Consider the following 12,233-nt stretch of genomic DNA (forward strand, 5'->3'; position numbering starts at 1 on the left):
TGAGGGTTTCTTTCTTTTTGTGGGCTGCTTTAGCTGTTCTTGTGTATACTTTCTATGTGCTTAAGGGTGCCTTACGCTTTTTTAATAAAACTTTCTTATTTTATATATATATATATATATATATATATATATATGAATTGGGGCGTATAATAGTTCTCTTGTTTCTAATTTTTCTGAATTTGTGGGTTTTTGTTCTTCTTTTAGACATTAGTGGGGACTTTCTTGTATACTAGGGTTGTGCCCGTTTGTGCTTGTTAATGATATGAATTATTTATCAAAATAATTTGACAAGATCAAACAATAATCAATACTTTGGTTGTGTTTTACAATTTTTCTGGAAGAGAAAATCATTCATAAGTTTGAACTGTGGAATATATGGAAATTTTATCTGGACTTGGGGTAAAACCAAGTTACTGTAATGAGATTCTTTTTATTTAACAATTAGGCAAACTTACTGAAAGTAATGGAACAATTAATCGAAAGGTCTCACATTTCAGTAAAACACTTTTTCTTTTCTAAAGTAATTAATTGTATAAAATAAAAAAACTGTACAAGAGCACAGGGGAAAAGTTAACACTTATAGATAGATATGGATGCTTTCTGAATTTGTGTTGGCCCGCTTATGGATGAATATGGATATTTCCCAATCAAATTATGAGACTTGTGAAAACCCAAGTCACCATGGTTGGACCTTGGAAGATACATTAGGCATACATGAGAAATAATCTTCAGATACTTATGTTGTTTCTCTTCTTTCGTTTAGGGCTAATATAGAACTATTGCTATGGCCTTCTCTTCATGTGGATTCATGGGGGATTTAACTGGACTGTTTATAGTGTTAGAAGTGCTTTTCACTACATGAAAAGCGAGCAAGAGGCAATGGACCATCTTCTTCTTTGTTGTCCTAATTTGTGGTTACTTCTATTGCTTGTTTTCCATTATATGGGATTATGTGGGTTATGCCTTGTCCATTGTTTACTTGTTAAGTTGTTGGAAAGGTCACTTCAACAGACACTGGAGTAAATTGAATTCACATGCTGTCCCTTTAATCTTATGTGGTGCATTGTGCAAGAAAGAAATCCTAGGACTTCTCAAAGCATTGAGCTTTAAGTGGACAAGTTGAAGCTGTTCATTTCTACACTCATTCTTTGATTTGAAAATGTTGACATTGGCTTCTCTTGTTTTCTGGATTTGTTAGATCTTTATTCGTTTAGATTTTACTTTTTCAATTTGTCCATTTGTGTCTTCAAGCACTTCTCTTTTCCATTTCCCATTTGTTAGGTTGTATTTCTTTCCAAATAAGTTAAATTATATCAAAACATATTGACAGATTCTTTTGATTGGAGGCATTCATTTGAGATCTATGGGCATCCTGTCCATTTGGTAATGAACTCCATGTGCGGATGGTGTACCTAGAAATCTTTAAAGACTCGTTTTTAATTATAAAAAGAAAAATGTTTTATTATGTTTGTGACGGTCAAATTATTGCCTGAAGTTAAAATAATGTTTGATTTTATTAGCAGGGATGCATATAAAAATGTTTATGGAACTGCTAAAAGTTTGTTGTGTTTGTAAAGAGTGTACTTACCATGCTTAGTTTTTTTATGTAGTGGAAACCTGTCTTATGGTCTTCGTAATACTCCTTCAGCTACTGTCACGGTATGTGAGTAAGCTTGCACTTTTTTTTTCTTCAATTTCTAAAATCAGTTTCCTCTGCATTTTACTTGGAGTATTTTTGTAATTTTTTTTTTCAATTTGGTTTATGTATAAATATCGTAACAGAAACAATTTGTACTCCCCCTCTCTAAAGATCGATCTCACTACTTTCTTTTTAGTTAGTTTATGACACCAAATTTCCAAGGTATCAATTTTCTTGTCACAGGGAATACAAAGAAACTGCAACAGGATCAACTGGGTTATTTTCTATATGTATGATAAAATCCACGGTCGACACACAAATATAGATATCTTTCATTTCTTCCTTTAGAGTAAAAGTGATTGGACTGTGGGCGTTTTTGCTCCTTTGTATCATTGACCTCTTTTTTTTATATAAATAATTCATTTCATTGAAAAATGCATAGGACCGCAACCTTAGTACACGGGATGTATACAAAGAAAGTCCCCCTTACATGCTAAAACAAAAAAAACCACAAATTCAAAAAAGTTAGAAAATTGAAAGACATTATGCACCGTAGTCCAACTAAAAAGCGATTTGACCAGGTTGTTCTTGCGCTCTTCCTTTGTCTTCTCACAATCTTCAAAACATCTAGCATTCCGCTCTCTCCATGATGTACTCCACATTAAGCACATTGGTGCTATCTTCCACACATCTAGAACTGAACGTCTATCACTTGACCTAGGCAACAATCTAACACCTGTACCACCTTGGCAAGCATCACCCAATGGACTCCGAACAGGGTAAAGATCGCACTCCACAATTCTCTTGCCTCTTCACAATGAAGTAAAAGATGGTCAGTAGATTTTCCGCCCCTCTTACACATGCAACACCATTCCACTACTAATACTCTTCTCTTTCTTATATTATCCAATGTCAAAATCTTCCCATGAGCTATCGTCCACACAAAAAAACTCTCAAACAGACTGTATCTTCCATTATTTTTATTTTATTTTTTATAAGCAATCAGAGAAATTTTTATAAAATAAGTTCTCTCCCCTGAGCATATAGGGAGTCTACAAAAGGACGCAAAAACAGAAAAGGCAAAAAAGACGAGAAACATGAAGAAAAAAAACACCCACAAAGACCCAACCACAAGCACCCCAACAAAAACCCAAAAATCCTCTATAACATTACATCATAGCAAGAGCCCTCTTGCTTTTGCCCCGAGTAGAACCAAGACCCCTAGCATCATAACTGATATAGCACTCAAGGTTATGTAGTTCTCTATTCCGTTTAACCTTAGGAGTGGAGACTAGGACCCCAAGATGCTGCCTCTCAACCACTTGAGTCATGACAATCCAAAAAACCCTTTACATTCCCTTCAAAGGAGATCCTCACAGCTTGGAGGCACAGCGTAGCGTCGAATACTGCCCCGGGGGGAACCTACAGCCTTTTCAGAAACACCTCCCCTCGAAGATTCTCCCACCTCAACAGGCAGGGAAGAATGGCTGCGCAGAACAAGGAACCCACGCCAAAAAACAAGGGACCGTAAAGGGTTGACTTGTATCATTGAATTGTTTCATACAGGTCTAAAGATTGTTGTTTTGAATGTCAATTTTGATTAAAACCTTCTATTGGGCACTCTATTAGGTTTGCAAATAAGTGGCAACAAATAATTTTAACTCTTTTTTAGTGTAGTTTTTAGTAATACGTTGCTTTTCCTTCATTGATTGGTGAGACTTTTGAGAGAGAGAAAGGGGGGGGGGGGGGGGGGGGATTGCTCTTTGTTTCCATGTCTTTGAGTAAACTATAGCTCCAAAACTTTTTACAGGTAGAAAGTGCAGAATCTTATGCAGATCTAATGATGCAAGCTGGCATCAATGTTCAAATTGAGGTATTACGAAGGAACGTGCCTTTTTTTTTTGTCAAAACTATGGGGTACTAAAACATTTTCTTCTTTTCATTGCTGAAAGATTTGTTTTCTCTTACAGGAACGTAAGAAAAAAATTTTGGAGCACGCTAATGCGTTAGCAAAAAGTGTCAACGGAGACATTGTTTTTCGAGAGGGCTTACTTAATGAGGTTATAGATGTGTTTTCTTTTGTTGAAATTTGTTCAATATGCATGTTCTTAGTATATTTGTTTACACAATATTTTAGGTAGTAAATCTTATTGAGGCGCCTGTTCCAGTTCTTGGAAAGTTTAAAGAGTCCTTCTTAGAGCTTCCAAAGGACCTTTTAATTATGGTAAGATGTTACAAGTTTGCAGAGTTACTTTGAAGGAATTTGAAGTATTTGTGCAAACATTTGTGGACTGTGATGCATCATTCATGCAGGTTATGCAGAAGCACCAAAAATACTTTGCTGTGAGCGACAACAGTGGAAAGCTGTTGCCATACTTCATCGCTGTGAGACATTCTTACCAACTATATCTACTTTGTAACATAATCTTGCTCTTAAGAGTGTCAAGGTTGAGTTTTTTTAACTGACGCGGTAATTCTTTTTAGGTGGCAAATGGAGCAATCGATGAGGTTGTAGTTAGAAAAGGAAATGAAGCTGTACTCAGGTAAATGAGGTTCTTACTCATTCACTTTTTTTTTTTTTGGGGGGGGGGGGGGGGGGGGGGGAGAGGAGAACATGATCTGCTAAACTTCTCGTAGTTCCTTAAATTGCTTTTTTTTTTTAAGTTAGAAGTTATATATGTTTTCCATAAGGAAAGTTATGTCGAAGTTTCTGCTTATATTTTCTTATTTTAAGGCCATTACTTCGTCTGTGGACATAAGGTTTTGGAAGGAGGGTTTCAAATGTAATTTGAGCATTTTTGCATGAAATAGCCTCTCTCTATTATCTTCTTTTAGCACTTGCATATAATTTGGCAATTCACTGTTGTCAAGCCTTCAATATTATTCCCTTATTGAGCTTCCACATGATACGAAGCTTATCAATCTTTATTTTTTATTTTTTATTTTTTTTCCTTTTGTGCAGAGCTCGCTATGAAGATGCTAAGTTTTTTTATGAGCTGGATACAAAGAAAAAATTTTCAGAATTCCGAAGTCAATTGAAAGGGATTCTTTTCCATGTAAGTTATTTCATTTTGGATGTATCCATGAGAAAGGAGAGATGATATATTTGCTAGGAATCAGAGAATTTCATTGTTGCGTTCATTGAATCAAAAAGTTCAGCATGTAACATTTATTTTGCACTCTTCCTTTTATATAATATTGAACAATTTCTTTTCAGTTTGTAGTGCTCATAGCCAAAAATTATTTTAGAAAAGGGGGGTGGGGGAACTTGGAGATCAAAAGGGATATTTGAAAGTGCTAGAGGTATAGCTGATTCTTGATAGACACTGTTCACTCGCTGATAGCTCTTATATCTTGATATCATGAAATATAATAGGAAAAGTTAGGAACAATGCTGGACAAGATGATGCGCGTTCAAAATATGGTTTCCAAACTAAGTTTTGCCCTGCAAATTGATGAAGATATGCATCAAGTTGTCCAGGATGCTGCATCACTTGCTATGTCAGATCTTGCTACAGCAGTTGTCGCAGAATTTACTTCTCTCTCAGGAATAATGGCTCGCCATTATGCTATTAGAGATGGCTATTCTGAGCAGGTTGTTTATATTACTTCTAAATGTTATTTTTTTTCTTTCACATGTCAACTTTCTCTCTTTTCTTTGTTGGGATTTCATGTATTAAATTTCTTTCAGTTTTACTTGTGCTTCTTTTCTTTATTTCTGTGCTTTGTGTGTTGCAGGTCGCAGAGGCCTTGTTTGAGATCACACTTCCTAGATTTTCTGGGGATATTCTTCCAGAAACTGTTCCAGGGATAGTGTTGGCAATTGCTGACAGGTGAAACTTTAGTCATAAGTTTATTTGCTTATCCATTTTACGCTCATTGGTTAGCAATTAGAATTTAACTTTGGACAATTTAAATGTAACCATATGAGTTAATATATTTGCTCAAGAATGCTGAAAAATCATGATTGGGATTGATGAAAATAGTGTTATAGTTCTCCCTGTCTCCTTTTTTGGGTGTATGGTGTATAAGAAGAAAGGGGGAAGAAGAAACTTGCTAAAAACCATTTCCCTACGCTTGTTTGACTTGCTGCATGCTTTGGGCATTATGCATAGCGATTCTTCCTTGAACTTTGGATTTGTAATTTCTTGATAGGATCTACCATATTGGTCCTGTGCATTTATTCTCTTGTTATATAGTAAAATGTAATTACTCAAAAAGTGGGCGGGGTGGTTAAAATGCCAAGTCAACAGGCAGGATAGAGTTGCAATCCGGCATGAAAGTACCATAAAGTCCCGGGCTTATTTAGGTACAGCATTCCACTTGTTACATATCATTCTTACAAAGAACTTTTTCTAAGTTGCACGAATAAAATTTGTGTTGCCTCTTTCTAAAAGTATTCTGAATGGAAAAGAAGTGAGACACCAGTTTCTTGCATAGTTACCTTATGCCCTAATGTGCAAGAACTGCTGAAGATCTGTTCGTGGTTGAGCAAAGGATGATCCACTAAGTGCGTACTGCTTTATAACAGGCATAGTTCCTCGAGAAATTATTTTTTTCCATCTGGTGTACTCTGTTGTACATCTCCGTAGGTCTCACAAGTTCAATGGTTGATTTGCAAAAGAGATGGACAACAGATGTACAAGGGATGGACGTGTATCAAGTCTCTAGTTCCTCTGTATGGCATGCCTGGATTCTGTACAAGTGTTGTCTTCCTTTTTTTTTTATTTGGTGGGTGTGGGGTGATGGAAAGGTGTAGTTTTAAGTCTTCTGTAAAACATGTTGTAAGAGAAGATTATCATACTAGATTGTGTACTTACTCTTTTCACCTAGAATAACCTGCTTGCTATTCTCTTAATGTGATATGTTTTTGCAGATTAGATAGCCTCGTTGGCTTATTTGCTGCTGGTTGTCAGCCGAGTTCTACTAATGACCCGTTTGGCCTGCGAAGAATCTCTTATGGTCTTGTAAGTTTTACGATCACTTTGAGTCTCAGATAATTATACCCAATAATGCTGCATTTGTTCCTTTTAGGTCCAAGTGTTGGTGGAGAAGGATAAGAATATGGATCTAAAACAAGCTTTGCAACTTGCTGCTGATGCCCAACCCATTAGAGTAGATGCTAGTACAATAGATGATGTAAGAACAAATCCCCTTTCAAATCTATAATTCAAAATTTAAAGTCTTTTTTCCTATGGTTACCACTATAAATTCCAATGTGGTATTTGCATACAACTTGTCATTTGAGTAGGTTTTTCTTATTCAACCTATGTTTCTGATTACTTTTATATGTGAAAAGCCTCTTATATATGCCATTCCTTGCCATTACTTTGGATTTATTATCATGATGTTTAACTTGTTTACAGCTGTTATGGGCATCGAATAATTGATGATTGCGTCTTTCCTTTTAGGTACTTCAATTTGTTTCTCGGAGATTGGAGCAATTTCTGGTATGTGTAATATTTACATTAGGGAGTTCATTGCTTAAAAGAACTTATTCTGTTACATATGTTTCTTTCCTTTATTATTTATTATTTTATTTTTTGATGTATGTTTTCCACTTTTTTAATTTGCAAGAATGTTTTCTTTATTGTCTTTCTTTTTGGTATCTGTTTCCTTCTAAAAAGAATGTATTCAACAGAAAGCAGGGAGTGGTATTACTGATGCATAGTTTCTTTTTTATTTTCTTATTTTTGGCCTATAGTAAGAGTGAATTGTGAGACCCCTCACTGCCTTCACTTCTGAGCTATGACAGCGTTGGCTGCGAGGCACAGTTATAGTGCTAGTATTTACCAAATATTTTCTGTGGTTTGGTACCTTCATAGCTTGAGTGAATTCATTTCTTCTTCTTCTTTTTTTTTTTCTTTTTTTATGTAGCTGAATTTCCACCAAGCTCTTATGTGGAAAATATAAGAGAACATGGGCATGCCACCTAACATATGTGTGTAAAAAGAAAGATAAGGAATATAAACCAAAGTTTTTTTTATAGGTAAATGCTACTAAGATCCTACAAGATTGAACCCGTAACCTTAACCTCCCCACCATTATTTTTAACATCTTCATAAAAATTGCGATAACAGAGTAGTATTGTTCTGAAGCTGACATTTCTCTCACTCCCTTTTCCTCTTTGCACTAGCGGTGGCGCGTCCCGTTAGATCTTAGCCTTGGTCCTCCTTAGATCTTCTTTTTCTTCCAAAGTTCTTCCGTACTGTTGGTCTTTTGGCCGGGCCATGGCACCTAGTGCTTCTCTGGGGAGCTTCCTTTTTGTAGCTAGTGGCCATGTAAATTGCCTTGAGGTGGAGTAGTTGTTGCGAACCCTCCGGAGGTTGCCTTATAAGTTTGGGGATGGAGAGCCGTTTCTTTGTGGAGGCTGAATCTTTCCTCTTCTCGGTGGCATATAGGTCAGATGAGTTGAGGATGGTGGAAAAGAGGGAAGGGATTTTTTGGGTTTGTTCTGTTAAGCTCGCGATGCAGCATGTGGCTGGTTTCAATGGTGGAAGAGGCATTGTGTGGCACTGTTTCGGAGGATTTTGTTAAATCGATTACGGAAGGCTCGAAGGGGACAATGGTTCGGAGTGGTGGGAACAGATGCAGGCGATTTTTGGAGGTGGTGGTCTACGCCATGGGTGGTTGGTGAGGGATGACCATGTTTCCTGAAGGCCGGGATGAGCGAGACTGGGGCTGTGTTTCTAGGGAGCTGAGTAAAGCCCTGACTTTTCTTGAAGCCGTGGCCAAGGCTCCGTATGCTGGTGGCGCTCCGATGGGCGAGTGCCTGGGAAAGGCAATGGGTCCTCTGTCGTTCGTGGAGGTGGTGCGTTTGAAGCCTACATTCCCTTTCATCAGTGGTGGGCCTCTGGTCCAATCGACAGAGGTGGCTTGGTGTGAGGTGGGGAAGTTTCTTCCACTGAGTCTGGAGAAAGCGACGGTCTGGCAGGCGGTGGATTGTTCCACCTTGGAGATGTCTCCGACTGTTCCTTTGGGTATTGACTGTCATGCTAATGGCTCTTTGGATCGAAGCTGTTGTAGATTCCGAGGCTCCAGGATTCGAAGCAGCAACCGAGGTTCCAGGTTTCGTAGTAGCAGCAGAAGCTTCAGGGGTCGATGCTACACAGGTTCGGAATGTGCAGGCAGGCATGATGTCGTGTGTGCAAGTGAAGCTTAGGGGCAAGAGGGGAAAGGGATCTTCAGGAAGCTTCTTGAGATTTTTGGTGTTTGGTTGGATTAGGTTTGTGTGTTCAAACGAAATATGGGCAGGATCACTCCTATTGGGCTGAAACGCATCTTAGGCAGTAGGGGCTTCGGCCAAGTTTTTAAGAGTTTTTATTCTATGTTTAGAGGGGCCCGGTTACGGGCTGCATCTAGGAGATGGGGTTTTAGGCCCAGCGTTAAGAAGGCCAATAAGTCAGGTCATGTTCCGGGTTCTGGTTCCGATTATTTCTTAGCAGGTTTGGGTTATGATCTTTCAAGTCAAGGCATCTCCTTGCCTTTAGTGGCCATTTCTCCGGTGCCAGAAGCGGTGGGTCTTCTTGGCCTGTCGTCTGATGCGTCGGTGGCTTCTCCGGTAGTCGTTCCACCACTCCCGATCGGTTTTGCTTCAGTGGGGTTTGGTTTCTAGTCCCAGTTAGCGTCCTCTAGCCGGGTGTTTTCTACGGTGTCTCCAAATTCTGTCGGTGGTGCTTCTAGTCTGGCTGGGTCTCTGTCCAAGCGGGGTGAGGTCTCTGATTTAACGGGTCCAGCACTTTCTACTCTGGACCCTCCCTATTTTCACCGGTCATGCTAAGCCAGGGCCTTGATTCGCTTGCCCCGGCTCTAGATGCTGTCTATGACTCTTATGGGTCTTGAGTTCTTCACAACAAGCTTCTCCTACAGTGGCTCCGAGTTAGGCGAAAGTTCCCCAGGCCTGGAAAGAAGGTTGTGGGTCAGCTCTCCCTGGTGTTTCCTCAGGGGCGGTAGAGTTGGGTGAACGGCTTGGTCTCTCGCTTCCCATGATGTCGAAGTCTGGGGCGCCTATCTATCCTTCGGAGTCTAAGTCAGTGATGAGGTATTCTCGGAAGCGAAAGGATGCACAGCTGAACAAGTTTTTGATAGCTGAGTCTTTGGCGGTGATCACCGCCTCTCCTTCTCCTCTGGGTCTTCGTCCTTCGCCACCTTTGGAGTCTGTGGCAGTTAGGGAGCCTCCGGTCAGCTTTTGTCGGCATGGGTTCCTTCTTCCGCACAACCATTCTTCCGTGCCTCTTGACGTGGGAGAATTTTCGAGGGTAGGTGTTTCTAAAGAGGCTGTAGGTTCCCTCGAGGCAGTGTTTGACGCTACGCTGTGCCTCCAAGCTGTGGGATCTTCTTTGAGTGGAACGTAAAGGGTTTTTTGGATGTCATGGCTTGGTAAACGTTTTGAAACAATCTCGAAGTCTGGTGTTCTCAGTTTTCCAATTGAAAGAGATGTGTAATACAAGCAATTTCTTTTTCCTTTTTGGTTATATCTGTAATTATGGTAGTTATGCTAAGATAATCAACTTTTTTTATTATATAGCATGATTATGTCACATAATACATTATTATTCACTTGTTAACTTCTTAATCCTGATTTTTTTTTTTTTTATCAAGTATGTTATTTGAGGACATTAATATCCTCTACCAAGACAATGAGTTCACTTTTAGACATATTGGCTGTGATTTTGTTACAGGTTGATAAGGGAATAAGCTCAGAAGTGGTTCGTTCTGTCCTTGTAGAGCGTGCAAACTTGCCTTGTCTGGCAGCAAAGTCAGCATATAAGGTAATCGACTTTTTTTGCTGCCCCTTTTTGGTATGCATGACTAGCGTCTGCTGCAAATTGCTTCTTAATATTTCCAATCACCTCATAATAAATATGTTAATAATAGGGTTTTTCTTTATGCAGTCCTTCCACTCTTTCTAGCGAGTTGTAAAACAAGAATCTTTTTAGATCAATGCAGCAGTAATTTTCTTAGATACCCTAGATAGATCCCAGGAGGCACTGCTCTGTGAGTTTGGATTAGGATATGTGACTGACCCAAAAATCTCTTTACCGACCTACTTTTACTGTCCTATTCTTACAATGATTTTTCTCTTTTGTTTCTTTTGCTTGAGTAGAAGTTGAACTAAAAATTATATTGCATATGCATGGCTTAAATGCTTTTTCTAAATAGTTACTGTACACACACACAAAAAAAAAAAAAAAAGAAAAGAAAAGAAAAAGGGAACAATAAGATGGATATATCTTTGCACTTCCATTTTCTTGAATGTTATATCGGTTTTGAATGGTCTATAAATAATTGGTTCTAGATGGAAGCCTTGTCAAGAGGTCTACTTTTTCCAAAGGTTGTTGAAGCATATTCTCGCCCAACAAGAATTGTCCGTGGAAAGGAAGTGGACTCTGATATGGAGGTACCTTTTTCTTTTTATTATAGAAGCCTTATCTTTTGGGCCTGAAATTTTTCTAATTGCTGTCTTTTAGCTTGTCCTGAAGTCTATGAATTACACTTTGAACTTGCCCTATTTACACTGGAAAAAATTGACAGCATAATAATTTATTATTGTTATTTCATACTTTAGCATTCTAACATATCACTTGGTCAGTCATTTGAAATGTATGATATGACGTTCTTTTCCAAAAGATTCAATAGGACTCATTATACACAGAATGTTCTGTTTTTTTCTCCTGTCATTCAACCATACAGAGAGGAAGGTAATCATTGGACTAAGTGTCTTTTATCATTCAGTAGTATTGATATCCCAATAGGTAAAGATTTGGAATGGCTAGATTTAATTAGTCTACATTTTCTGAGCATCAATTAAATTAGTTATGGTGATATTCATGGTCCTTTTTTTATCCTTTCATTTGATTCTTCTTATTGATATATACACTCTATTTTCTCATGCCTATGTCATTTGAGCTTTTAGAAATATAGCATGTTATTGTAAGTTATTGATCTGCTTGTATTGATTTATACTGGATGAATATATCTCCATCTGTTTCCTGTTGGGACATACTTTTTTTTTTTACTTCATTTAGTTCATGCAACATCCTGTAAACCTTGCACCCTCCGCGGCTCTCAAAAGCAGTGTGTTTTCATAGATCTGTTTTTCTCTATTTAAATTCTGTATGTGTAGCATTACACTTCCTTGCACGATAATTGTTTGAGATGTTCTATAGTGTGTGTGGCTACCTATCCTTCAAGTGCAGACCCATCTTTTGCTATATCATTTTTATCGTACATGTTTTCCTCTGTTAGCATTCAACATCTCTAACTTTATTCTTTACATGTGAAACTGTTACGATGTCAATTGCCTCGCAATCGATGGGTTTTTTTGGGCTTAATTGATGGCGATGTTTTAGAAACCGAAATCATAGTATAATTTGTGTTTATGTTAACACTACAAAAAACCTTACAATTGGACGCGTGTCTACAGTACCGGGTACTGTAGACACGCGTCCAATTAGCCATGTGTCTTTTTGACATCGTGGCTAGTTGTATAATCACCCTAATTGGACACGTGTATAAAATACACGCGTCCAATTGGACACGTGTATTAAATACACACGTCCAAGTAGACACATGTATTAATTGGACACGTGTA

At 38.2% G+C, this 12,233-nt stretch overlaps 1 protein-coding gene across 2 annotated transcripts in view; it reads left to right on the forward strand.

Annotated features, from left to right (window-relative positions):
• The window catches only part of LOC133879443 (glycine--tRNA ligase, chloroplastic/mitochondrial 2), a 36,756-nt gene that overhangs the window by 20,660 nt on the left and 3,863 nt on the right, over window positions 1-12,233 (forward strand). For both annotated transcript variants that reach the window (XM_062318014.1, XM_062318015.1), the window contains 14 exons: window positions 1,611-1,659; window positions 3,450-3,512; window positions 3,610-3,699; window positions 3,777-3,863; window positions 3,953-4,024; window positions 4,124-4,182; window positions 4,602-4,695; window positions 5,016-5,234; window positions 5,378-5,472; window positions 6,516-6,606; window positions 6,674-6,778; window positions 7,051-7,089; window positions 10,321-10,410; window positions 10,938-11,039. In XM_062318014.1, the coding sequence (XP_062173998.1) occupies window positions 1,611-1,659; window positions 3,450-3,512; window positions 3,610-3,699; window positions 3,777-3,863; window positions 3,953-4,024; window positions 4,124-4,182; window positions 4,602-4,695; window positions 5,016-5,234; window positions 5,378-5,472; window positions 6,516-6,606; window positions 6,674-6,778; window positions 7,051-7,089; window positions 10,321-10,410; window positions 10,938-11,039 (1,255 nt within the window). The remainder of the gene's footprint in view (window positions 1-1,610; window positions 1,660-3,449; window positions 3,513-3,609; window positions 3,700-3,776; window positions 3,864-3,952; window positions 4,025-4,123; window positions 4,183-4,601; window positions 4,696-5,015; window positions 5,235-5,377; window positions 5,473-6,515; window positions 6,607-6,673; window positions 6,779-7,050; window positions 7,090-10,320; window positions 10,411-10,937; window positions 11,040-12,233) is intronic.

Source organism: Alnus glutinosa, chromosome 10 (assembly GCF_958979055.1).
Source record: "Alnus glutinosa chromosome 10, dhAlnGlut1.1, whole genome shotgun sequence".
NCBI lineage: Eukaryota > Viridiplantae > Streptophyta > Magnoliopsida > Fagales > Betulaceae > Alnus > Alnus glutinosa.